A 27,377-nucleotide genomic window follows, 5' to 3' on the forward strand; every position below is an offset into this window, starting at 1 on the left:
AAATGTGCACTGTAATGATGCAGTAATAACTACTTCACTTATAAATTTAAGCAGAAGAAAATCTTTAGGAGCAAAATAGTTTTGACTTTAGTGAACAAATCAGACTTTTACTAACAGTACAATATAGATGTGATGGAGCTTGGGACTCATCCCGAAGATGGCCATTGTGTTACAAAAGAGTCAAATGTAAAACTCTAATTCTGTGTGAAGGCTCATTTGACTGAGGAAATTTTTCTCCTGCATTATTCTGGTGCCCATCTGACATTTTATGCCCTATTAGCAACCACCTATACTGCTTATGCCCACACTTCTGCTATTTGGATTTGTGAGAGAAAGCAGCAGCTAAGAAGCAGGAAAACCTGACTCTGGATGGTAAGACTGGCATCCCATTAGTGCTAGTGTCTCAGCAGAACCTTCAATTCCAGTCAAACCAATGCTGCTCAGCTGACGTGTCTAGCACTGGCCTCATGAGCAAAATACAGCAGCTGTGAATGGGAGGAATGTGGATTTTCTGTATTATGTCTAAGGTGGACAGTTAATATGGAATACATCTTACAGTGCCCATTTCAACTAAAACAGTGCTCTTACATAACTGACAAACAAGCTAACTTTAGCTCAGTCGGAAACTGCAGGCAACTGAACCATTAACAAAGTGGCTCGTTTTCCTGACAGGAAAGTTCTAACACATATCACTGTTATTTTGATGGATTGAGTTACTTCCAGTTCACTCCCTCCATTGAGATGTTTTTTTTTCTTCACAAATGAACAGTGGGGAAAAAGAGGCAGTTTTCTAATTTTTGCTTTGAAACGGAAAAACTGAAAGTAGGATTAAACCAAACCCGAAAACAAGGTTTTGCATTTTGTTACATTTGGTGGTCAATGTTAGTAGACATTGGGGAACAAAAGAACCATTTTCTTGTTTATTTATTGTTGTTTTTGGTTTGGTGAAATCAGAAAAACAGATTATGCTTTCATACCAGGACCTCAGAGCATTCTGCAGAACGATGCAGGGCTTCACAGCAAATATTCAGTTTGATTGAATCAAATGTCAAATTTGAGTGGGCTTAAACATTGAATTTAACTGGTGTGGACTTAAATAACAAGTTCATTAAATGAGAAGGACCTACCACTATACTTTTCAAACTAGCAATGGCTCTGCTTGTCTTCCTTTGAATTTCACTCAGTTTTACCGTTGTTTTAATCCAAATGAAAGCACGGCTGCATTGTAGACCACTGTCAACAGTGGTGCAATGTAAATAAATGTCATTTTCTCAAACACATTACTCAAGTTCAAATTAGAGTTTTTTGTTCCCTACCACCTGAGAAATGATTTCTCTCCAAGTTTTCAATTTTGAAACTGAAGGATCAAGTATCTCTTTATGAGGTAGGCAGCTTAATAGACTAAAGGGAAAGCAATTTTTAAGCAACAAAGTTTGCAATTACTGGAGAATTGTTTTTTCGATTTGAAAAAGCCTCATGTCCTCTCGCAGGTCAAAAAACAAAGTGAGAACTTTTCCTCTGGAAACCCAAGAGATGTGATTTGGTGTTTGTGGGTCACTGTCATGTAAGTTCTGAGTAAAGCCATAGTCCATGGGCTCCTATTTTCTTTTTTCATTTTAATTCCTTTTCTTTTTATGGAAGCAGTCCAGTCTTCGAAGAATGACTACTTCCAGCAGGTTAATGTGTCATGTCACCATTATTCTACCAATGTGAAAGTGAGTTCAGTTCATGCTAGTAGCTTCAAGAATTAGCAGGACTCAATCCATTAAGAAGGTGTACTCTTTTTACATCTCAAGTGCAGAGAACAATGTTGGAGGGCAGTAAGTGCTAAGTTTGATTTTTTTCCCCTCTCTTTTTCATTTTGATCAGAGCAAAACGAGGCAAAGCATGAGAGCTCACCATCCCCTGGGATGACAGACCAAGAGAAAGAAATTGCAGCGAGTGCATATGAAGCGTTTTTGGTAAATCCTCTTTTTTTCCTTCCTTACATACTTAGAGATCTGGCTTAGAGTTTCCATGTGGTGAGAATTCATTTTTATTGGGTTTTGTGGTTGTTTCCTCTGATATTTCCCCAAGTCCTTCTACAACTACTTAGCTTCCTCGGTTTACAAACAAGCAAGGCCCTGGTGCTTCGTCACATCTAACTAACCAATAGTCGTCCTGCTCAGACTTTGTATAATCCTACTCCATCACTGTCCACTGCTTGCCAGGTGAGCCATTCAGAATGAGCAGTTGACTAGAGGCCAACCAGGTTTGTTTACTTTCTGTAGGTGTTTCAGCTATCCCAGAAATGTTTCCAACCAGACGTTCTGCTGTTGTCTGCATTAATGAGCACAAGCATCTGTTGAACTAAAGAATGTCACCACAGCAATAGGAGCAGCATTGTCTGGCTATTGTGACCGTTAGCTTTTATCATATGTCAACAGGTCAGAGCTGTGTGGAATTTGTAAAGCTGAGGGACATTTAGAGTTGATAGAAACTTCGACTGATTTGAAACCAGAAAAACAAATAACTAAACTGCATGGTGGTGAGTGAATCTTACTTCCAGCTGAACAGGACAGATCTCACACATGAAACATAGTCAAGAGAGGAGTGCTACAAGATGACACCAAACTTTTATCAGTTTCTACATGTACACAGCATGACCAGTGACTATGCATCTGCTGACCGCAGTGTGGACTGAGTGGATAGCGAGGAGGTACACACTGATCTATGAAAGTTTATGTTAGAGATTCTACTAGGTTAGCACAATGGGAACTGAAACGAGATAAAATGTGCATCATTACAAAGGCAAGTTGCCGCAATCATAATCATGTGTCTCAGTTGGAAAAAATACAGAATATACTTAAAGGTCAAATAAAGCAATGATGAATTTACCACGACATACGTTACATCTCCTGCTCTCTCTGCACACATGAACTGCATTTTAATACAGCAGAATTTCAAATAAAGCTGCTCTCATTTACATATTTTTCTGTTTCTGTTGTCAGACAACGAAACGAGTATGAAATATTGACTGAAACGCAGCTCAGTACTGGAGGATTGATTTTGCCACTATTTTGAAACAAATAATATGACGTTGCACATGTTATCTCACCACCATAAGACATTCATCAATGATGTATTTTGACTTTCCAAATCCAGAAACGTTCTTTGTGTTACATAGTTGCGGTGCCGTGCAGCATACAGAGACCCTGCTCTCTGAGAAGGACTGAGAGGAGGTGGGACAGAGCTGGTGGGGGAGGGGAGAGGGGCAAGCTTGAGAGGATGAAGGTAGAAGTTTGGGTTGAAGAGAAGAAGAGGGTGGGAGGAGATGGTGGACCTGGTCTCTTCAGTCTCAGCGTGTGCAGTAGGAGGCCCGTGGCAGACAGTATGGTCTCAGACTAACTGCTAACAGTTCAATGTCCTGCTACAGGTCTGTTCTTTGATGATAGCATGTGCAAGGTTACACAATCATCTGTCATTTACAAGCAGAGCAAGTCCTCCACCTCTCCTCTTAGCACGCGCTGTGGTGTGCCGGTCGCTCGTACAGTCCGTAAGCCTCTGGTTTTGGTGTTATTCTCGGTAATGCAGTCTTTCAGCCATGTTTCCATGTAAAACATGAGGCTGCTTTCCTGGTAGAGTCTTTGACTCTTGACGAGTGTCTCAAGCTCTTCCATCATGTTTGTCATGGAGCAAATATTTCCCATGAGCAGTGTTAATTAAATGCATGCAGCATCAGACAGCAGTAAGATCTAAATGAGCAGACAAGAATAGCAGTAAGTTCAACAATTAGTTAAAATTATCTATTATTATAAATAACTTATCCCCCACATGATGACAGGATTAATCAGGATCTGACAGCAGATCACATTGTGTACTTTTTTCACCTCAGACAGCTGAGCTGTCACATACACCTCAGTCACAGTTTGTAAGCTGCAGTTAAATCATTGGTTACATAGTAGCCGTTGTCAGTTTCACTCTTTAAACAAACAGAAATTACTGGGCTGTTTGTTTTTTGGACAGCTTGATAACCTGTCCCTTTGTTGGTTTTTGCATTATTATGCATTAAACATCACTTGGTATATTGTCTAATCTTGCCTTGAAAAACACCAGGACAACTAAATGTGGAGTGTTGAATATTAGATATGTAGTTTGAATCTGTACTAGTTAATGATCTGATAACTGATCAAAAATAATTATGATTTGGTCATACTGGACCCTGGCTGCTGCAGGAAGAAAATGTCTGTCTAAATTTATCAGGTCCTTTCAGATTTTTTTGTCCAGATATGACAATTATATTGGATGACTTTAATGCTTATGTTGATGTTTATAGTGACATCCTCAACACTGCATTGACTTCATTACTAAACTTGATTGGCTTCTTTCTAAGTGTTGCTTTAGTTGATTCTGTTAGTAACCTGAACAGGTCAAAACTAAACTGTGTTGTCTGGTTCATGGGTTAAGTGGTGTTTTCGTTACATGCTTAGATTACTCTAAGATCTCGCTTTAGGATATCCTGCTTTAATGAGAATTTTATTTTGTTTTATTCTGTTTCATTTCTTTATCATTTGCAGTTTATGGGCATATATTGTCTCATATCGATCACAGTTCCCTAAATCGAATTGAATGAAATCACATCAAAGTTGTGTGATTGGAGACTTTGTGATCTGCATCTCAAAATTAATATTCGGATATATTCGGGTCCAGCCCTAGTAGACCATCTTTGAGGTATTTTAAAGGTAAAGGTCGAGCAACACAACCCCTTCAGCAAAGAGAAACAGAAAAACATGTCCGAGGAATGGATGGGTGGACCTCTTCAGAAACTTGTGCAACACTGTTGTCTACTGATTTTCAGGTGTCTACCAAAGACGATTGTCATCCAAAAAATAATCAAAAGATGGATCAACAAAGTACGAACATTTTTTTTGATTTGACTCACAGTAATGAAAGGTGTTCTGGCTTTTGTTACTTTGACTTCCTACTGCAGGGCCTGTATGCAATATACTAAATCTAAACACTGTTCAACTTAAAAATAATCAAATTACTCTAAGGTGGTACAATTTGGATTCACTTGACATGATATTGGACAGAGGTTTAATTACTTGTGTTATATACTATGCATATTAATCAACATTGATTATATTCTTATCTAACTGACACCCAGTGTAAAAGGACTTGACTTAGGATAATGTCCAACCTTCCTAATCATAAGTACACATGTAATTTGTGCTTGCTGTACTTGAGACTGCTTCTTTAGTGTGTTAACAGGAATCTCCTAAATACAATCTTTCCTAGTATATGTAGTTTTATATGGTGAAATTGCTGAAACGTGGTGTATGTAACAGCAAGGGTGATGTTAGGCAGACTCACAGAGTTCTTTAAGATAACCAAAAATGTGGCAGTAATTGCAACATCTGCATAAACAGTCACATGTACATATGAATGCTGTATTCATTGACCTGGAGCCTGTTTCATGAAAGCAGTTTTAAATCAAAGTAGTGTAGACCGCAGGTGATGACAGCATCGTCTTTTACCAATGATTTCCCCCATAACTTCTGTTGAAACTTAAAGTATTGTATAGATTGTTTTATTTTGTGAAACACCTCAATTAATTTGACAGGAAGTTCTAATGTTGCAGTTCACAGATTTCACATTGCAAATTTTGTGAAATGGGCCTCTGTGATCTTCACAGGCTGGACAGTATGATGAATCTCTCAAACACCTTGAAGCCCTGCAGGAGGTCAACAAAGAGGACTACAAGATCACCATGAATAGGGCTGTTGTTGAATTTTACAAAAGCGATCAGACTACCACAGGGATGCTGAAGCAAACCCTGATGGCAATGAAGAACCAGGTAACTTTTGACATGTAGATCATATTATTCTCATGCTTTTATTTCATGGTGAGTTTGTTTTCATTGAGAATTCTAGACAAATACAGAACGTTGCTTCTTCTTGGTGTCTAGGTCTCTATTAAACACGCTGTCTTTGTTTTTAGGTTCACACATCAGCAGAGGATGTTGATGGATTGGATGACGTTGAAAATAGTTTGCTGTACTATAATCAAGCCATCATCCACTATCATCTGCGGCAGTACTCTGAGGCCATCTCAATAGGAGAGAAGCTCTACCAGTTTCTGGAACCATTTGGTATGTTGTGTGGCTTTGCATAGACAGACTATTGTCTGTTGTTGACATGATTTATGATGTAATCATTTTAAAAATATATAATATTTAGTCTCCCAGACTCTTGTAAGAATTTGCTGCCTGGAAAAATACAGTGGCATGAAAAAGTATCTGAACCCTTTGGAATTTCTCACATTTCTGCATAAAATCACCATCAAATGTGATCTGATCTTTGTCAAAATCACACAAAAAAAACAGTGTCTGCTTTAACTAAAACCACCCAAACATTTATAGGTTTTCATATTTTTAATGAGGATAACTTGCAAACAATGACAGAAGGGGGAGGAATAAGTAACTGTACCTTCGTATTTAATATCTGGCTCCCCCCCTCTTTGGCAGCAATAACTTCAACCAGACGTTTCCTGTAGTTGCAGATCAGTCTGGCACATCGATCATGATCAATCTTGGACCATTCCTCTTTACAAAACTGCTGCAGTTCAGTCAGATTCCTGGGATGTCTGGCATGAATCACTCTCTTGAGGTCATGCCACAGCATCTCAATGGGGTTCAAGTCAGGACTTTGACTTGGCCACTCCAGAACGTGTATTTGTTCTTCTGAAACCATTCTGAAGTTGATTTACTTCTGTGTTTTGGGTCATTGTCCTGTTGCAGCATCCATCCTCTTTTTAGCTTCAACTGTCTAACAGACGGCCTCAGCTTTTCCTGATAAACTTTTGAATTCATTTTTCCATTAATGGTTGCAAGTTGTCCAGGCCCTGAGGCAGCAAAACAGCCCCAAACCATGATGCTCCCTCCACCATGCTTCACGGTGGGGATGAGGTGTTGATGTTGGTGAGCTGTTCCATTTTTCCTCCATACATGACGACGTGTGTTCCTCCCAAACAATTCAACTTTCGTTTCATTAGTCCACAAAATATTTTGCCAGAAGTTCCGTGGAGTGTCCAAGTACCTTTTTGTGAACATTTAATGTGCAGCAGTGTTTTTTTTAGACAGCAGTGGCTTCCTCCGTGGAGTCCTCCCATGAACACCATTCTTGGCCAGTGTTTTACATATTGTCGATGTATGCACAGAGATATTGGACTGTGCCAGTGATTTCTGTAAGGCTTTAGCAGACACTCTAGGGTTCTTTTTTACCTCTCTGAGCATTCTGCGCTGAACTCTTGTTGTCATTTTTGGTGGATGGCCACTCCTTGGGAGAGAAGCAACAGTGCCAAAGATAGATAAGTCAACTTAGACTCCTCAGTGATTGGACACACCCCTGACTTAAATTATTTGGTAAAAATTGGTATTAATTGCTCTCAAAGTCTCCTTAGGCAGAAGGTTCAGTTACTTATTCCTCCCCCTTCTGTCATTGTTTGCATGTTATCCTCATTAAAATTATGAAAACCTATAAATGTTTGGGTGGTTTTAGTTAAAGCAGACACTGTTTTTTTAATTTGTGTGATTTTGACAAAGATCAGATCACATTTGATGGTGATTTTATGCAGAAATGTGAGAAATTCCAAAGGGTCCAGATACTTTTTCATGCCACTGTATGTCGTGAGCACATTTGAGATTTTCGGGATGCATTTGATTTTGTGACTTTGGGGCCTGATTACACGCGACAGGTGTTTGGTATTGCTTTTGACGTCACATAAATGATTAGCAGCAGAAAAATGCATCTTGATAAAATCTTGAATTTCAATCGATGTTAATAGTTACTGATAATTTTTAATTAATCGTTTTTAATAAAGACCGTTAACCACTTTGGCCTATTTGTCAAAGTACATAGCTAATAACTTCGATGTTACCACAGCAATAAAAAACACAAATAAATTTACACATGCAAAATTATATAAGGATGTAGGAATGGTCTCACGCTGATACACATTGAATAAAGAAAGTCAGTAAAATTCAGAGGTGCACAGACAGTGACCAGAGCCTAACTGCTTCACGGTATTGAGGTTCAGCTCCCTAGTTGCTGGCCTGAATTAGATGTTGCCAGAAAGGGAACTCACTCCAGTCTCCATGTGCATAAGTCCTGCATGTCAAATGTGTCAGGCTTTGGAACAAGCTGGAGTGTGTTGCTTAAGTGAAGGTTGTAGGACATGCAGCAATTTCTAGCTTACCAACAGTCGAAGTGTGACGTTGCATGAAAGTTTGTAAGATATATGTGTGTTGACTTATGGTAGTGAGGTGCCCCCACAGTTCTGATCACGTAGATAAACAGCTATACACTCACTGGCCACTTTATTAGGTACACCTTTCTAGTAAAATGTTGCAACCTCTTTTGCCTTCAGAACTGCCTTCATTCTCCGTGGCATACTTTGAACAAGGTGTTGGAAACATTCCTCAGAGATTTTGGTCCAAATTTAACATGATAGCATCACACAGTTGCTGCAGATTTATTGGCTGCACATCCATGATGATAATCTCCTGTTCCACCACATCCCAAAGGTTCTATTGGACTGAGATCTGGTGACTGTGAAGACCACTGGAGTACAGTGAACTCATTGTCATGTTCTAGAAACCAGTTTGAGATGATTTGAGCTTTGTGACATGGAGCATTATCCTGCTGGAAGTAGCATCAGATGGTGGTCCACTGTGGTCATAAAGGGATGGACATAGTTAGCAGCAATACTCAGGTAGGCTGTGGTGTTTAAATGATGCTCAGTTGGTACTAAGGGGGCCAAAGTGTGCCATGACAATATCCCCCACACCATTACACCACCAGCAGCCTGAACCGTTGATACAAGGCAGGATGGATCCATGCTTTTATGTTGTTTACGCCAAATTCTGACCATCTGAATGTTGCAGCTGAAATAGAGACTTATCAGACCCAGCAATGTTTTTCCAATCTTCTATTGTCCATTTTTGGTGAGCCTGTGTGAATTGTAGTCTCAGTTTCCTGTTCTTAGCTGACAGGAGTGACACCCAGTGTGGTCTTCTGCTGCTGCAGCCCATCTTCTTCAAGGTTGGATGTGGTGGGTTCAGAGATGGTATTCTGCATTCCTTTGTTGCAACGAGTGGTTATTTGAGTTACTGTTGCCTTTTTATCATCTCCAACCACTGACCTCTCACATCAACAAGTCATTTTGGTCCACACAACTGCCGCTCACTGGATATTTTCTATTTTTCAGACTATTCTCTGTAAACCTAGAGGTGGTTGTGGTGAAAATCCCAGTAGATCAGCAGTTTCTGAAATACTCAGACCAACCTGTCTGGCACCAACAAATATGCCACGTTCAAAGTTACTTAAATCCCCTTTCTTCCCCATTCTAATGTTCGGTTTGAACTTCAGCAAGTTGTCTTGACCACGTCTACATGCTAAATGCAGTGAGTTGTGGCCATGTGATTGACTGATTAGCTGTTTGTGTTGACAAGCAATTGAATACCTAATAAAGTGGCTGGTGATTGTATATTCGTACATGTGTCAACCTTGAGCTTGGCATGGAGTCATTGTGTTATTTGTCCTAGAAGAGAAGTTTGCTCAGGCTGTGTGCTTCTTGCTGGTGGATCTCTACCTACTCACCTTCCAGCCAGAGAAGTCCCTCCATCTGCTGGCTGTGCTGGAAAAACTTTCTGTACAAGGAAGCAACAAGAACGGCAAAGGGGAGGTACCATACCACACTATACTGTCAAATACAAATAATTTTGTAATGTAGATGTAACATTTTACTTCATTTTGTTGCTACTTAAGTTCAGTAGAAAGAGAGACATCTTGACCTGTATTATTCTGATGATATATCATGATAATTAACCCAGTTGTCTAAGTTGCTTGTGCTGTTTGCCTCTACCTACCTCCACCTCAGTATAATGAGGTTTACTGTGATCAGAGCACTGGAATATTCCAAACTTAGTGTCATCTTTTTGGAAACAATGACCTTGTTTTAGTAGACAATCAACAGAAATTCTTTGTTTGAGAACTATGTCCAGTTAGAATGATTTTATCAGAGTAGAGTGTTTCATTCCATCATCTAAATTACAAAATATCTGAGCTGTGCCACTTAAAAAGCCATTAAAACTAGGAAGAGTTGTATTAATTTCATTGTTGTGTCTGAGGGCACAGACTACTTAAGGGCTCTGCTTGATTCCAGAACAACAGTTCAAACAAAGAGGGAGCCAACCAGAAGGCTGAGTTTGCAGCCGTAATTGAAGCAGCCAAATCCAAAATGCACCAGGCAAGGGTTCTGTTAACATATTTTACCATTCACTTTTGTGTCTGTCTCTGTTGGGTTATTGCAATTGTCTGTTTCTTTTACAGTACAAAGTGAGAGCCTACATTCAGATGAAATCTTCCAAGGCCTGTAAAAGGGAAATCAAATCAGTGATGAACACAGCGGGAAATGTGAGTGTTGGTGCTACAACAGCACAGTCAAACAGTAAAGAGGATGGACTAAAATAGAAATTGTTTGCTTGCCATGTCTTTGTTTTTTGGAAATCATGGCACAGTCTGTCAAAAACTATTGTTTGTAGTCCAAAATAAAGGGAAGAGCAGCCAGGCAAAACCAAAAATTTGTTAGCCTTATTTTGATTGATTTACTAAAAGATCAGGTCTACTTTTGTAGTGCCGTTCATTAAGCAATAAACCATTATTTTTTTTTGTGCTCTGAAGTAAATATAGTAAATTTTTCTTTCATTCCTTTAGTTCTGTAACTCTACTCTCACTTTGTTGTAAACTCTAACTCATGCAAATGCTTTGCCCTGGGACATGTAGTCTGTGCTTTGACCCAAACATGAAGGCTTTGCAAAGTTTTCCCAACTTTTCTAATTAGATTTTCATCTATTGTGTACTGTGGATTCTGTCTACATCCAGTATAATCGTTGAAGTTCCTGTCACAAATGCGAAGTAACTTACTGTTAACTGTTTGTTAACAAAAAGTAGTGTGTCTCTTTATTTTTTTTTCATTATACACATTTACTGTATTGACAAAGCATGCAGTAGGGTTGATAGAAATGCAAAAGTTAGAAATGATATGATACGCTACAAAGCTACCTGGCCTCAGATCAAGGATGTGTTCTGTGTGCTCAAGTGAAAATAATTTTGGCACATTATGCATAAAGCTTATCAAATGTGATGATATTTTTCAAACAGCATGTCCGTTTAGTAGACCATCTTTGTCTTATTAGTGTTAGTATGAACTCAAGCACTAAGAACGATGTTGATGCACACAGACATGTTAGGTGTATTCCAAAGGTTAACATCATTGACTTCTTGCTGCTTTGCATGACACCACTTTCTGTGGCTGCAGACAGTACATCTTTCACAACAAACCTTCACATGCTGTCTGCACAGGCACTACATAGGAAAACCACAAGAAACTGTAGAACTTTCACCAAGCATCACTGTTTTCTTGAACAAATCATGTCTTAAGGTAGTTTTACAAACAAATGTACTTTTAGCCTTGTGATATGACAATGAAATAAGCTTTAAATAGTTTATTGATTGTTAGAAATGTTATGTTGATGTGACACATGTATACCCTCTCCTGGTTTGCTATCTAATCTCCGTTTCCTGGCCCCTCCATCAGTCTGCACCCTCACTCTTCCTCAAAAGTAACTTTGAGTATCTGAGAGGAAACTACCGGAAAGCAGTGAAGCTACTGAACAGCTCTAACATTGCAGAGCATGCTGGACCCATCAAGACAGGTGACAGCTACTGTATTGATTGACTTCTTTTGATATACCTTGTGTCCAAAAGGTATTCAGCCAATTTTGTTTTGACCAACCTTGATTCGGACTGTATCAATATTTTGATAAATGTAACTAATGTTATCTTCACTATAGATGTCACTTTATATCCTACTTTATGTCTCCTATGCCCCGGCCAGTGGAATGTTTATGTTTCCCGACTTGTTTCATTCAGGTGAATGTGTACGATGTATGTTCTGGAACAATCTGGGCTGCATACACTTTGCAATGGGGAAACACAACCTAGGCATTTTCTACTTCAAGAAGGCGCTGCAAGAAAACGACCACACCTGTGCACAGCTGGGAGATGGCAACAGTGGGCAATGTAAGTCAAAGCCTATAAGCCTGTAATTCAGAAACTACTTGGACTCTTATCACCTCAAGAAATGTAGGCACTACTTTCCTGGACATTTGTAAATTTCAATCCATTACATTAGGCTGAAAGGCAGAACTTAGCCAGTATTTCTCTCAAAGAGACATACACGAGTAACAGCATATTTATAGCATGACACTGCACACAAAACTATTTGTCTGTTGGCTTGCTTCAAAAAAATGTAACCTATGGGATTCTTCCCCATTCCTCAAAAGGACATGAGGCCCCCTTTTTTGAGCCTAATTATGTAACACGTCACATTATTAAAAGTCATTTTTAACCTAAGAATTAAAATTAGTAAACATGTAAGTAACTGATTATGAATAGTTGATAAATAAATTATAACAAATGAACGTACAGTTGAGTTTGTTTTCACAAACTCTCAAGTGATACACAGTTTATTTAATCTTATCAAGCATGTTTCTTCTGTGAGCTTTAGTGGCGTATATAAACAGTCTGGAGCATGCTTCTTCCTAGAAGGAGCAGCTTTATTCTTTTTTAGTATCAATGGATAGTGTTGATTTCAGTTGTACTCTGCTTAAAATCGAAACATTCAGAGCTACATCTCAATCCACCACTGCAGCACAATCCCCCATTATCTGCTCAGTATTTTGTAAACACTCATTGTGCTGCCATAATTTTCTTAAATGTTCATCAAAATATACCTAAATACTGTATTTTTACCATAATTTATGGTCACCATTTGAATCTACGGAAATCAGCAAATCTAAAATGACTGCACTCTCCTGTCATAAGGGAACCAGCTAATTTCAACAGAAAGGTTTATTTAAAATGATGGAAATGAAATTTTCCCACTTCTCTCTAGTGCTGTTTTTTCGTGCTGTCAGCTCTGGTTTTATTAACAAATATTCTTCATAAAAAGCTACTCTACAGGTAATTTAGAAAATATGTTTTAATGGTGCATGTACGACATTATGACATTTGTTTGGCATTTGGGACGGTGGAGACACATTCTTGTGAACATGACAAGTGTAGAACAATACATATTAGAAGCTTCATACTATACTTAAACTACAGCTACTTCATGTGTTTAAGGCCACATTACTGCTTAGATTAGCATATTTCACCGATAGATTTTGTTAGCGTTATTGGTAACAGACTGCAAACACTGTTGGCACTGTTAGCACAAGTTCTTTTCCACTAGAACACAAGACAATCTTAGGGCCTGGCCTGTTAATGCAAATCCCCAGCCTGACCCATGAAGAACCGTGTAGGCTGTACAATTTGCCAGCAACCATCAAAGCCTGTATTTTTTCTGACACTTAAACTGCAGCTCAAAAACATTATCCGTGATCATCTAGTGAGGGAGCATTTTAGACCGAGACCCAAATACGTGATGCTCTGCAAGTACTGTAAAGTGCAAATGGCTAGTGACTCCAGTACTACTGCTTCACAAGCACTTGAAGCGAAAGCATCTCTGAGCGCTTTGTCAAGACTGCTGTGATAGACAGCAGCAGTTTCCTTTTTACTTCCAGCCAAGAATGATATAGACTGTCACACTTATCAACACATGCAACATTATCTGTTAGTAGTATCACTTAAAATTGATTTTCTAAATGTTTCACCAGTGCCATAATAGTAAAGTGATGTTACGCCATATGTCATCGAAAATTGTTGTTTGGCCATTTTATTTATTCTAGTGGCCTTGTATGAGTGAGAAAATGGCTTGAAGGTAGGGCAGACATTATTGGCAAAATGTCCATACTAACCTTTCAGGCTATTGCAGTTCAAGTAGACTGAGAGGAAATCAAACTTCTCCACTTCTTCTACCTCAGTTTTCAGGCTTTAGAAAATATTGCCTGCAACATAAGACTTCAGCCAGTCATGGGTACTTTTCACCCAGATCAGCTGAGATGGTATGAATATCAACACAGTCCACAGTAAGAGTTGAATTTGGTGACACAGTGGGTTAGATAAAGGATGTCAAATGATGAAAGTGGAGTTGAATCTCATGTGAAGCAACAAGTAAATGCTGACTTTGCCTGACTAATTTTGCATGCTTGAAGTGTGGGAATACCCATGTTCATGTTCATTGAATAGTAAATAATAATCTTTAGAATAATTGATAAATTAGTTGTTACATTGTTAAACAATCGATAATTTTCTTTAAAACCTCAAGGTTAGGAGCAGCCCTTGACTACATCAGAGCACTGTAGAGAGTGAATCAATCGTCCTGGTTGTGCCTCATGAGACATCAGGAGATTGTGTTAGCATTTTTATAATGCAGTGCATTTAAGTGTCAAGTGTGAAGCTGCAAGCAACAAAAGTGGATGTCAAGGAACTGCCCTGTTCCAAAAGGGCACTGCCCTAGTTTCAGATTTCCAAACACAGCATAAGCATATCTGCCAAGATTAATGGTGACTGGCAAACACTCAATGAGTTATGGTTCATTTTGTGCCATGTGCGTTTTTTCTAGACTTTTTGGTGGCCTATTTATATTAGAATTGTGTAGCTCAGTTCCACAATGCGAGCAAATTTAGCAAAAAATCTCTTATGGCAGGCTATTATCGTCCAAGGTGCTTTTTTGGAGGGCACATTGAGCTGGACGTCTGTGTTGAATTTAGTGTTCAGACTTATATTGAGGGGCATGACCTTTCCAAAATTGCAATTTTGAGCCTTTAATACAGTGCCATATGTTACTGATTGGGCTCATATTGCTTCAGAGGCAATGGCACAACATTTTTAATAACTGGGTAAAATTTTATGTTTGTTGCTCATTCCAGCTCACGGCAGTTGTTACCCTCATATAAGAAGGAATATTATAATCACAACAAAAAACTTACCCATGGCAGGATTATAGTCTACAGGAATCTTTTGAAAAACCACTGGATTTAGCATAGAGAGCAGGTTTGACACAATATGCTTTTATCCCCTATTCATTGTTTTTGATCAACTATATTACCAACTTTTCAGGTATTTATACTATGTCTAAAAACTGTGTAAAGCATAGGCTTCAGTTTGTAATAAGTCAGTTATTTGTTCATCAATAGTAACAAGTGATTTTCTTATTTCTCCTCAGCGAAAAAATTCACAGGCATCCCCATGTGTGCTTTACTAGCCAACAAACGCTATGAGCTACTGTATAACTGTGGTATTCAGCTGCTGCACATTGGCAGGCCTCTGGCAGCATTTGAGTGTCTGATGGAAGCAGTGCAGGTATACCACTCCAACCCTAGACTCTGGCTGCGGCTTGCAGAATGCTGCATCTCTGCCAACAAAGGGGTATGTCATTCCTGATTTGACTTTGGCTTTGCTGTGTATTTCTTTGAGCATTTGACCTCAGTGGATTTTGTTTAGCTTTTTGTTTAATGACAAGAGAATTTCTAAGAGGAATTGGATGGTCAGTATTAGCATTTGTTTTTAGAAGACAGCTTTACTCCCCAAATATTTTTTTAAAAACTGCATTATGTTCTGGATGCAGGAGACATAAATATGTTATTTCCCTTAAAGAGAAATGTTGCCTAATATTGAAGACAGCTTTCTGTCAATAATTACTCATAAACTGTGATGAACAACCTGTTTTTCTTCAGTACAATTTTTTTTATCATTTAATGCCAGTCTGTATGTGGAAATGTGATGATTAACCTAAAACTGCAGAGAGTTGTATCATGGTCTCTGTGTTTATTTTTCTAGGGGTCAGAGCAAGAAAACAAAGGTTTACCTTGTAAAAAAGGAATCGTTCAGTCAATTGTTGGGCAGGGCTACCATCGCAAGATCATTCTGGCATCCCAGTCTACACAGAATACTGTCTACAGGTCAGTGTCACCTTTACAAGTACAAACACTCACCCTTAAACTACAACTGAGGCTACTCATTTAGATGCTTACCTTTACAGTCCAACACAGGGCAGCAGTCCTGCATGTTAGTATGTGACCAAAATTAATTGGGTGTTGTTAAACTTGAAGATTTCTAAAAAATTGCTGGGCAACCCACTTCCGGCACATTTTTTTCGCTTTGAAATTTGAGGGTACATTTCAATGACAATATATTCTCATCATGCCATCAATGCAGAATGTGCAATATTGGACAAGCAAGTTCTCTACCAGAGGCCTAGTAGCCTGAAGGTTCTGCGCAATGTCTTAACAGTTCCGAGGACTGCACTTTTCTGGACAGAGATCTCACTTGTTCCTTGGGATTACTACATCTATCACTACTTCCTTATTCCGCTGTCTATCAACCACCACCAGTCTGGATTTGGTAGTCCCACGGGATCTTGGCTTGGTCGTTTTCTATCACATTTGGAGGCGTCTTCCATTTTGATCCTGGGACTTCCAGCCCATACTCAGTGCAGATGTTTTTTTTTTAACACTATGACAGCTACTTGGTCATGGTGCTCCATGTATGCTGTGCCCGCCTGCATCTTACTGCCTGCTGTTATGTGCTGGTCTGTTTCACGTGCATCTACACCTGGGGCTCTGTCTGGTGTGGTAGACCACAGCCTCTATTGATCTTGTACTCAGTGCCTGTTCTTGTGCTCCATGATCAGGTCAAAAGTTTTAGAACACTCAATTTTTTCCATTTTTTTGGGGGGGGGAAATTCTGCATGTTAATGTCTTATTGTACTCTGAAATGAAAGCAGAGAACAAATACACAAATTAAGTTTAAAAAAAATTAATTTAGAAACCAAAATCTATTCTAAACTTTTGACTCATCAAAGAACCACCGTTGACAGATATAACAACTGAACACACTCGTAGCATTCTTTCCACAATGGAAATCAAATATTTGTCAGAAAATTCTTCCCAACTCTGTTGCAGAAGTTCCCATAAATGTGTAGCCGTTTAGGTTCAGGGTACTTCTCATTCTGTATAGGTCACCGACATTGGATCCAGCAAAACAACCCCAGACAGTCGTGCCTCTTCCTCCATGTTTGATGTCACACACTGAGGAACCATCCTTTCTCCTACTCGACAGCATACAAAAATCCTGCATGATGAACCCAAAGATTTCAAAGTTTCGTTCATCAGTCCATGATACCTTCTTCCAGTCTTCAGTAGTCCATTGGTGGTGTTTCATGGCCCAGACAAACCTCTTTTTCTTATTCTGACATCTTAGCAATGGCTTTCTTGCTGCAACTCCAAGTCTTCTTACTACGACCACTATGAAGGTGTACCTGAAGCTGTTGTCCTGTGAGCCGCCTATCACCAAGCTGTTGACTCTCAGAAACTTGTCTTCTGATTCTGTTGTGGCTTTGGGTCTTCCAGACCTCTTTCTCTCAGTTCCCCCTGGTTTCTGAATGCCTTTTGATGGTGAAGAAAACTGTACTCACTGACACCTTGACTTTATTCACAATTTCTCTGTAGGAAAGACCTACAGGAACAGTAGGTAGGAAAGGCAATTAACAATAGAAGAGAGACAGCATCGTAATACATCATAATACTTAGGTCTTGAGGTCATCCATGGTCTAGTAAATGGCGTCCATCTTATCGCATCCCTCCTTCAGAGCAGAGCCGGTGCAGAACACTGCATGGTGAGCCTGCATGGTCTTCTGCACGTTGAGCCTATTAACAATAGACCATCTTTCTCTCTTCTATTGTTAAGTGCATTTTCCTCTCCATTTTTATAGCAACACACTACTTTCTGCAGTACAGCACTGTTCAAATAATGCTCTGGAGGGTTTGGTGCCATGGTGTGTTCCAGCACTACTTTTATGCAGATAGAGGGGGTTGTAAGTAATCAAGAAAAGTTGGGACACCTATAGGATTTAGTAGCACCAACTGTCAAGGCTTGATCAACCTCCATTGCTGCAGAACAGCTTTAAGTTGTTAACCCATCTCTTGTTCCCTGAAAAAGGACTTTTTGTTTAATTCTGAAATGTACATTATTTTTCAGTTTTGGGTAACCTTACCTTTTTTAACCTCTGACAGTTCACCACTTACCTTTGTAGCATTTCAAGCTATTCATTGGACTTGAACTACATGAGTTTCAATTAAAAATTGGAAAAATTGGGGCACTCTAAAACTTTTGACTGATAATGTAGATAAACATATAAACCTTGCCCTGTGTTTCATGTCACCTCTCAAGGCATGAGAGTCTTGAATGGGCCATTAGCTGTGTATTTTGGGGGTTAGAGAGAGTTCAGTTGCTTCTACTAAAGCCTAACAGTATTTGGTGTCTGTATGTATGAATTCACCATTGAAGCTAAGGTCTGAATCAAAATATTCAAATGGTCTCGTTGGTTGATTGGTGAGTAACATCTTTATCCAGCATCTTCGTACACCAGACAGCTACGGTGGATAGCTGGATTGATTCTAGCAATTGACACCTTTTGCACACTGAGCTTCAACTTTTTCCTTCTGTGAGAAAGGTTGTGTTCCCGAAGTGCTGAACAAAATGTTAAATTTAAAAAAAAATAATAATAATAATAATGCTTTGTTATAGGAGTCACTCAGAAAAACAAGCAACATTTCCCAGATGATATAAAAACATGTTTTTAAAATGTTTGTTTTTGGGATTAAGGGATCTATGGAACATTAAGTACATTTGTGACTGTGGTGTTTGACAAACGTGTGTCAAGATGGTCGATGTGTCTACGGCAAACCAAATCTAATTACGGATACAAATAAAATAAGCTTAACCTGTGCCTGACATGTTTTTTCAGTGAGGAAAATATTGAGACCAATTTTGTCTTTGTACCTTTTTTTCTTTTTTTTTTTTAAATGAAAATCTGGGTTATGTTGGCCTTATGCTCTTTTTGTTTGTTTGTTTGCTTGTTTGTACAGTGAGGGACAGTCAGCAGCTATCCCAGTAGCCAGTATGGAGTTTGCAGCTATTTGCTTGAGGAATGCTCTGCTGCTGCTGCCTGAACACCAGCAACAGGACATCAAGACAGAGAACAGCTCCAAAAGCTCCAGTCAGTCAGGAAGCACTGAGAGCGGAAGCGAGAACAGTGATGCCTGCAGGTCAGAAACACCTCTCTGTTCCACTCATTATTTCCAGAAATGGAAGTTGGATGTACTGTGATCCCTGGTTCTGCACATTTTACCCCAATTTGATTAAGGTCATAATTGGTGGTGGTGGTGGGCTAGGCTATATCGCATCTGAAACCGTTCCTAATGTTTTGCCCCTTCACATATGGGGTGATGGGTAATAGCAAAAATCTGTAGAAGTGCCTTAAATGTACACTGTAAAGTGACCAGGCAGTGTGTAGACCATGATATTAAACTTGTATCCAGATAAGCTGACTCACTCGATGTAGACTCCAGGTATAAGCTTGCCCTTGACCACACATTTCACGTGCCTTTCTCATCTCCCTTCACTGTTTGTATGTTACTGGTTTCAAAATCGTTTTGACTTCTGGAACCAACCACAACCTCTGGGCTAGCAACCTGCTCCACTGATAATTTCAAGCATTTAGATTGTACAGTAGGGTAACTTTGCTAGTTCTCCTTCTGTGAATTAGCAATTTCAATGACGATTTTCATCTTACTGCATGCAGATATTCCACCAAAACAACTGTCCCTTCACTGCTTTTGTGGGTCACTGTTGGTGCATCCTTGGCTTAGCTCTGCTTTATATAACTGCAGCTAGTTTGAATAAAATACAAACAAGCCAGAGCATTTCTTTCCCCTGTAGCAGAAGGATAATACAGTGCAGCCTGACATTGTGTATGCAGAATGTTCTGACTATGCAAGCCTAGTGTGCAGTTGACCAACATGCAGCACACTTGAAATATAAAGAATATAAAGAATTTGTACTGCACATTCAGCTGTAAATACAAGGAATGAATTGGTCTCATTGACTTCACAGTTGTGCAATGCTGAGTATTTTAGATTATAGAACATCTGTCATATACAGATAAAGAAGACTCACATTGACCTTTGTAACCTTTCATGCATTATATAACTCAAACTACCTTTAAAAACATTTTTTTAAAAGGATCTTTTTAAAGTTGTTTTAAAATTCCAGTTTTTGAACTACATTTTCTAAAAATCCCCCTTTTCCAGGATGCCTTATTATATATTCAAATGTGTGAATTATTTCAAATAAAAAGTGTGCAGTTGTTTCAGGAAGTATTCAGACCTTTCCACTTTTTACACATTGTGTTGTAGATTCTATTTTAAATGGATAAAATTGGCATGTCTTTCCCCAATAAACAATAACACATAAAAACACAGTGAAATTACTTCTTCAAATGTCATTGTGCTAAAATCAAAGCCTAAAGTCTCTCATTTAAAAAAGCATTTAGACCTTTGCTGTGGTTAAAAACTGTGTCCAGATACATGACATTTAGTTGAATTACTCTTAACTGCACATAGCTAAAAACAAGGCATTGTTTAGAAAGTCCAATAATTAAAACTGTATGTCAGAAAAAAATAAAACGCGTGTCAAAAGATAAAATGGTAAAATGTGGTGAAGTGTATAAGCCCCTTTTAAGGCTTTGGATGTTCCCAGAAGCACGGTGTTCTCCATAATCATGAAAAGGAAGAAGTTTAGACTCTTCCTAGAGCTGGGCATCTGGCCAAACTGAGTAACAACGCAAGAAAGTCTTTGTTCAGGGAAATAGCCAAGAACCCAACAGTGACTCTTAACTGAGCTTCACAAGTCCTCTGTTGGGAAGGGAAGACCTGCTGAAGGACTACTGACTCAGTAGTACCCTATCAATCAGATTTTTGTGGTAGAGCAGCTAGACAGAAACCACTTTAAGAAAAAGGCACATGACAACCACTTTGTCAAAGTGCATTTAAAGTAGTATGGCAGAAGGAGGAAAAGATTATCTGATATGATGAGAGGAAAAAAAATCAACTATTTGTACTATATACTGCAAATGATTTACCCAATACCTTCCAAACAGTGAAGCATCTCAGTGGCTATAGAGATGCTTTTCAACAGCAGGAACAGACAGATCTGAGAGAAGGATGAATCAAGTCATAGAGAATCTAATGCAACTTGACGGTATCAGTATTGAATAATAGAATAAACTGGTATGCAAAGCTTGTAGAGACTAAAAGACTTGTACCACAAAGACTGCAGTAGTAGTCTGAATGCTTTTATGAATGAGACTTTAGTTTTTGATTTTTATTTGAAGGAAAACTTTTCAAATCATTGTTTCACTTTTTTACTTATTTGAAATATTTTTAATTTTTCCATTTAAACATCAATCTACATAACAAATATGCAAAAATGCAATGGTTAAAATATTTTCTGAGGTTCCTGTATGCAGCATAGATTTCCAGCTAAACAGAAAAAGCTTGAAAGAAAATATATGAAATTGCTCAGTTTATTGAGTCAACATAATGATTTTGTGACCTTAATGCCATGCAGTTTTAACCCACAATCAAGAATTCATCAGTCACATAAATTATACACTGCTCTGTGCTAGTAGTTGGACAGTGCTTGGATACTGACTTTAACTCGGTACATTTGGATATGCGATCTGTTTTGCAGTGGGAAAGGTCAGGATGCTGATAAATTTCTGTCTGCGGCGCCATCATCTCCTCTAAGAAAACAGGAGGTAGAAAACCTCAGGTAAGGACACTTCTCAGTATATCTCATTTTCTTGACTCACATGAGCTCAGCTGAAACATCAGTCTTTTTCAGCCCCATTAAATGTCCTGTAGAACCCAGAGTACGGTAGAAGAATTCATAGTTGTTTGATGCATAGGTGCTCCATCCTGGCCTGTAGTGCCTATGTGGCGTTGGCGTTGGGAGACAATCTGATGGCTCTAAACCATGCTGAGAAACTACTCCATCAAACTAAGGTGTCAGGATCCCTCAAGTAAGTGCTGGGTTTGTTTGTTTTTACTGCTGCACAGATCTGTTCAGGATGTATTAGGGCTTTGACAGTATGATAATATGCTGTATTTAGAAATCCCAAAGGTATATTCTTCACTCCTGTCAAAAACATGTGGCCCATTTCATATAATACTGACACAGAGGGCCTTTTTTAAACTGTCCCCTACACCCCATGTCAAACTCAAGGCCCACAGGCCAAATATGGCCTGCCATGTCATTTTGTGTGGCCTGTGACAGATGTGTATTTCTTAATCTGATACATTAATGGGATTTGTATTATAGCAGGGCTTCTGACTGCAACCTTTTTTAAGAGTGTATGAGTTGAAATTTAACCTGGTTGCATTTTGCAAGAGTATGATGATCATTAACTGATCTGGTGGACCACAGCTAGCTACTGTGCAAGTTGTGGTTGGAAATAGTACTATTTCTTCCTTATTGACTCGGTCTGACACTGAGAAGGGAGGAGACTGGAGGAGAGGGAGAGGTCTGACACATGCTGATAAAATTGTTCAAGTACAGACAGAGAGGTCTCAACTGAGTCAGTTAAGAAGAAAAAGCAGCCCCACATTCAGTGTTGATGGCTCACATTTTAACAGCGGTCACAGTTCCGACTATATACACGTGACTGATTCTGATATTAACATTTAAAATGAGATCTGCTCTTAGAAAAGTCAGCTTGTAGAAAATTCTGCTAATAGAAGACAGTGCATGTCAATAAAAATCACTCACTTTCACCTTGGATAAATCTGTGTAGAGCTGTGGCTACACTGCAGCTGCCTGCCAGAGTCTACTGTAGCCAGCATCAGCATGTGTGGCTTTTACTTACTTTGTCTGCTATGAGTCCCTTAACTGTTTGCTGGTTTGTCTGTGTCCTCTGTGTGTTTAGGTTTCTAGGTCACCTATATGCTGCTGAAGCCCTGATCTCTTTGGACAGAATCTCTGATGCTATTGCGCACCTCAACCCAGAGAACGTCAGCGATGTGTTAATGGGGATTCTGACCAGCGACCAAGACCAAGGTCTGTGCGTTTTACGTTTTACTCAGCATAACATATGCTTTGTTATTGCTCGTTGATTATGGCCAAATTGACGAGGATTATTTATTAGGATAATTTTGATCACTGTTGAGCTCACAATAATTTCTCACAGTTATTCACAGATTTTAGGGACAGAATATTTTTATTACACTTTGGCGTTTAAACAGAGAACTGCTTTTGCTTCCATGCTGTGCTACATTCCTGCTAATGTACTAATCTCTACATTAACATAAAACTGATGAAAAAAAAAAAAGAACATAAAACTGGACGTCATTCATAATACGTCAACTAGAAGCAAAATTGTACCAAAACTTTTAGACCAAAATGAAATCAGCAGCACTAATTTCACTTTCACCTTGTGTGATATTGTGACGCCCTGACATTGCTGGATATCTGAATCCTCCTCCAAGGAGGCCAGGTAAACTTAGAGGCATTATTCTTCTCAGATTAGTGTTGTGTTGCTGTAGTTTGGGGTGTTTTTAATCAGGTTAAACAAGTTAATTCTGTTGCTTTGTTGCACCAATACTAGTCTCAGGCACTTTCTGTACATTGTTTGTTCTTGGTTGACATCACTTGCCCTAAATCCAAAAGCAATGAATGGTAATAGGTTGTGAGGAGCAACTTTTTTACCTGCTGCTACAGACATTTCATTTCATTTTTGCTTTGCCTGTTTGCTAGACTGCAGTTGCAACACCCGAAAGACTTACAAATCAGGAAAAGAGAAACCATTTTTGCTCAATTTTGCCCTGAAAATTACAGCCTACTCTGTCTTTTTTTGTGCAGCCCTATGCTTTAGTCCCATCTCCTTAATGATTGTTTGTTTTGTTCAGCAGGGTCTGACAAAGGAGATGAGCCTGTCGAGTCCTGTGAGTCTTCCTTATTTACATCTTAATGTGGGATTTTTTTCACCAGAAATAATCCAAAATCTCACCTGGTCAATGTTTTAACAGGAGGGTCATTCCGTGTCATTTCACATAGCGCTATTGCTGCATCATCTCAGATTTATTTATTATTTGGAACCCAAAACTAAGTTTGAAATTATTTTTTGCCCAGATTTTCAAGAATTTGATATGTTCATATGTCATGTGAAATTTTTTATTTTCCCTCTTTACATATAACATTTTACCCAGAATGGCTTTCTGGGTAAAATGTTATTTGCAAAGGGTGAAAATTTAAGGGTTCAATATCTTTCAAAATATAACTCCCACAGCCATAAAGTTTGATGAGGGTAATTGTTCCCAGCAGATCCAAATGATTGTTTTCAGCACTGGCCAGATGTTTAATTATTACCCCTTTAAAATGGGAACAAAGTGCAAAATTTTTGAACATGGACTGTATCAAGGCACAAGAAAGTTCCTGTAAGTGTATATGTGGATGTTTTTTTGTGGCTTTTGAACTTTTGAGGCCATTAGTAGAATCCATTTTTTTTTTAAATTACATAATTAAAAAAATAGTGATTTGGACACATTTGTAGGTCCACAAAAACTGGTGGTCTTTGTACTTTCATTACATGTGCAAAGTTGCAAGTTGCTTCAATGTTGTTTTATTTTGAAATTTAACAATGTATGAGGCTTATTTACCTTCACTAAATATCTATCCATCCATTATCTATACACCGCTTAATCCTCAGTAGGCTCACAGGGGGCTGGAGTCTCTCCCAGCTGACTTAGGGATTAAGGCAGGGGACACCTGGACAGGTCACCAGTCTATCACAGGGCTACACATACAAAGGTAGACAACCAAGCACACACACCTACACCATTTTAGAATCACTAATTAATCTCAGCATGTCTTTGGACTGTGGGAGGAAGCCGGAGAACCCGCGCATGCACAGGGAGAACATGCAAAGTCCACAGGGAAAGATCCCAGGCCGGGACACGAACCAGGATCTTCCAGCTGAGAGGAAACAGCGCTAACCACTGATCCACTGTGCAGCCCTCCACTACATATTTCCATATATATACCTGGCACTCTGAACAGACCGCTGATAATTCAACACACTTCACAATACAACTTATCTTTACTGAAATATGTCATGACAAGACAAGAAGAAAAACATTGCTGTAATAAAGCAGCCAAAGAAAATGGAGCAGAATAGTCATCACTGTTTTATGAATTTACATTTCATTTATTTGCACAAAGAAAACTCTTAGGATCCATTTTAATGTCTCTTTTAGTCTTAATGTGTTTGTATTGGTTTCCCATCCTCATTGTAGTTGGAACTCAACAGAGATTATCAGATGAGGGCCACTTGAACTACTGGCCCTCATCCTGCTCATTTTCATCCTTACCAGTGATGAATTACACCCACCACTTGCCATGAAAACACAGGGTGAGTTGTTCAACTGGCCTCCATCTGGTGATGCTATGGGAACATTCAGAAAGGCTATATAAGCCTCAGATGCTGTCCACTTTTTCATGACAATGTGTAAGCAACTTGTGAATTTACATATATAATGACAATATACACAGGTGCAGCTCAAAAATGTTGCATATATTCTATATTCATTATACGTAAAATATTGTGGATGAGAAGATGCAAAGTTGTGCTGGAAAAGGAAATCGGCATCTTTTATTAAGCTTGTCAGCAGTTGGAAGCATGATGTCCTCTAAAATGTCCTGGTTGAGACTTTTACTGTGGACATGATAGCATGCAGTGAACCAACACCAGCAGATGACGGGGCAACCCAAACCATCTGACTTCAGAGACTTCACACTGGCCTTCAACCCGCTTTGGATTCTCTGCCTCTCCACTCAACATTGATTTCCAAATGAAATGCAAAATTGACTTTATTCTGAAAAGAGGACTTGGCGCAACGAAGCGTCCAGTGTAAGATTCTTCTGACTTTGTCTCATCGTCTTTTGCACATTAGTTTTAATGGTCCTACAGTCCACATCCCCATTGTGGCAAGTCAAAATATCAAAAATCTCAACATTGACTTTCCATATTTGCCACCCATCAGGTTCTAGTGCTGTTCGAGGGCTTAAAAGTTAGTTAAATGTTGACCAAAGAGTGTATTTTTTGAAACATGGACAGATACACCGATAGAAACTTTCTGGGACCCCAGTGTTACCCTGATCTGAAAATTTTGCACTTTTTTTTTTATACATGTTAAAGGAAGACTAATTTAAAATGTGGCCATTGGAAAGTATCAAGGATATGACTAATAGTTTACCATGTGTATGCAGCAGGGAAGCAAACTCCCCTGTGTTACCCCAGCAGCGTGACATCAGCTCGGGCCATGATGCTCTTCAACCTGGGTAGTGCTTACTGCTTGAGGAGTGAGTATGAGAAGGCCCGCAAGTGTCTGCATCAGGTAATCATGGAAACATCTGTAGTATGTGACTTGAGCAGGTCTTGAAAAATGTTCAGATTTGTATCATTTCCAACTGCACAGTTTCTACAACCTTAAAGGCTAATACTGCTAGCATACTTTAGATGATGGACAGCAAATGGTACAGTAATAATAATAAGAGATCACCTAATTGTAATTTGTGTTGCCTTCATCAGGCGGCATCAATGGTGAACACCAAGGAGATTCCACCTGAAGCCATCCTGCTGGGAGTGTATCTAGAGCTACAGAATGGTCAGATCTCTGTCAGACACTCATTGACACTCTGTCTCTCAGTCTCTCTTGCTCTCTCGCTGTATATATATATATATATACAGTATCTCACAAAAGTGATTTCTCCAAATATTTAATGATATCTATTCATGGGACAACACTGACGAAATGAAACTTTCATACAATGTAAAGTAGTCACCGTACAGCTTGGATAACAGTGTACATTTTATCTTCCCATCAAAATAACTAAAAGACAGCCATTAATGTCTAAACTGCTGGCAACAAAAGTCAGTACACCCCTAACTGAAAATGTCCAAATTGGGCCCAAGTGTCAATATTTTGTGTGGCCACCATTATTTTCCAGCACTGCCTTCACCCTCCTGGGCATGGAGTTCACCAGAGCTTCACAGGTTGCCACTGGAATCATCTCCCACTCCTCCATGATGACATCACGAAGCTGGTGGATGTTAGAGACCTTACGCTCCTCCACCTTCCATTTAAGGATGCCCCACAGATGCTCAATTGGGTTTAGGTCTGGAGACATGCTTGGCCAGTCCATCACCTTTACTCTCAGCTTCTCTAGCAAGGCAGTGGTCATCTTGGAGGTGTGTCTGGGGTCATTATCATGTTGGAATAATGCCCTGCGGCCCAGCTTCTTAAGGGAGGGGATCATGCTCTGCTTCAGTATGTCACAGTACATTTTGGCATTCATGCTTCCCTCAATAAACTGTAATTTTCCAGTGCCGGCAGCACTCATACAGCCCCAGACCATGACACTCCCACCACCATGCTTGACTGTAGGCAAGACACACTTGTCTTTGTACTCCTCACCTGGCTGCCGCCACACACG

The 27,377-nt window shown here is 39.2% G+C and overlaps 1 protein-coding gene across 8 annotated transcripts in view; it reads left to right on the forward strand.

Moving 5' to 3' along the window:
• Positions 1 to 27,377, forward strand: part of cnot10 (CCR4-NOT transcription complex, subunit 10) — a 33,342-nt gene that overhangs the window by 2,862 nt on the left and 3,103 nt on the right. Inside the window, exons 1-18 of one of the 8 annotated variants that reach the window (XM_023299610.3) lie at positions 1,523 to 1,564; positions 1,870 to 1,961; positions 5,675 to 5,836; positions 5,980 to 6,130; positions 9,584 to 9,723; positions 10,204 to 10,287; positions 10,371 to 10,454; positions 11,638 to 11,755; positions 11,973 to 12,122; positions 15,211 to 15,413; positions 15,825 to 15,946; positions 18,914 to 19,093; positions 21,579 to 21,659; positions 21,796 to 21,909; positions 22,813 to 22,943; positions 23,792 to 23,827; positions 26,151 to 26,278; positions 26,473 to 26,548. In XM_023299610.3, the coding sequence (XP_023155378.1) occupies positions 1,911 to 1,961; positions 5,675 to 5,836; positions 5,980 to 6,130; positions 9,584 to 9,723; positions 10,204 to 10,287; positions 10,371 to 10,454; positions 11,638 to 11,755; positions 11,973 to 12,122; positions 15,211 to 15,413; positions 15,825 to 15,946; positions 18,914 to 19,093; positions 21,579 to 21,659; positions 21,796 to 21,909; positions 22,813 to 22,943; positions 23,792 to 23,827; positions 26,151 to 26,278; positions 26,473 to 26,548 (2,011 nt within the window). In that variant the 5' untranslated portion in view covers positions 1,523 to 1,564; positions 1,870 to 1,910. Of the gene's footprint in view, positions 1 to 1,522; positions 1,565 to 1,869; positions 1,962 to 5,674; positions 5,837 to 5,979; positions 6,131 to 9,583; positions 9,724 to 10,203; positions 10,288 to 10,370; positions 10,455 to 11,637; positions 11,756 to 11,972; positions 12,123 to 15,210; positions 15,414 to 15,824; positions 15,947 to 18,913; positions 19,094 to 21,578; positions 21,660 to 21,795; positions 21,910 to 22,812; positions 22,944 to 23,791; positions 23,828 to 26,150; positions 26,279 to 26,472; positions 26,549 to 27,377 lie in introns of those variants that run through there. The other 7 variants (XM_023299603.3, XM_023299606.3, XM_023299609.3 and 4 more) reach the window with 7 other exon arrangements.

Source organism: Amphiprion ocellaris, chromosome 9 (genome assembly GCF_022539595.1).
Source record: "Amphiprion ocellaris isolate individual 3 ecotype Okinawa chromosome 9, ASM2253959v1, whole genome shotgun sequence".
NCBI lineage: Eukaryota > Metazoa > Chordata > Actinopteri > Pomacentridae > Amphiprion > Amphiprion ocellaris.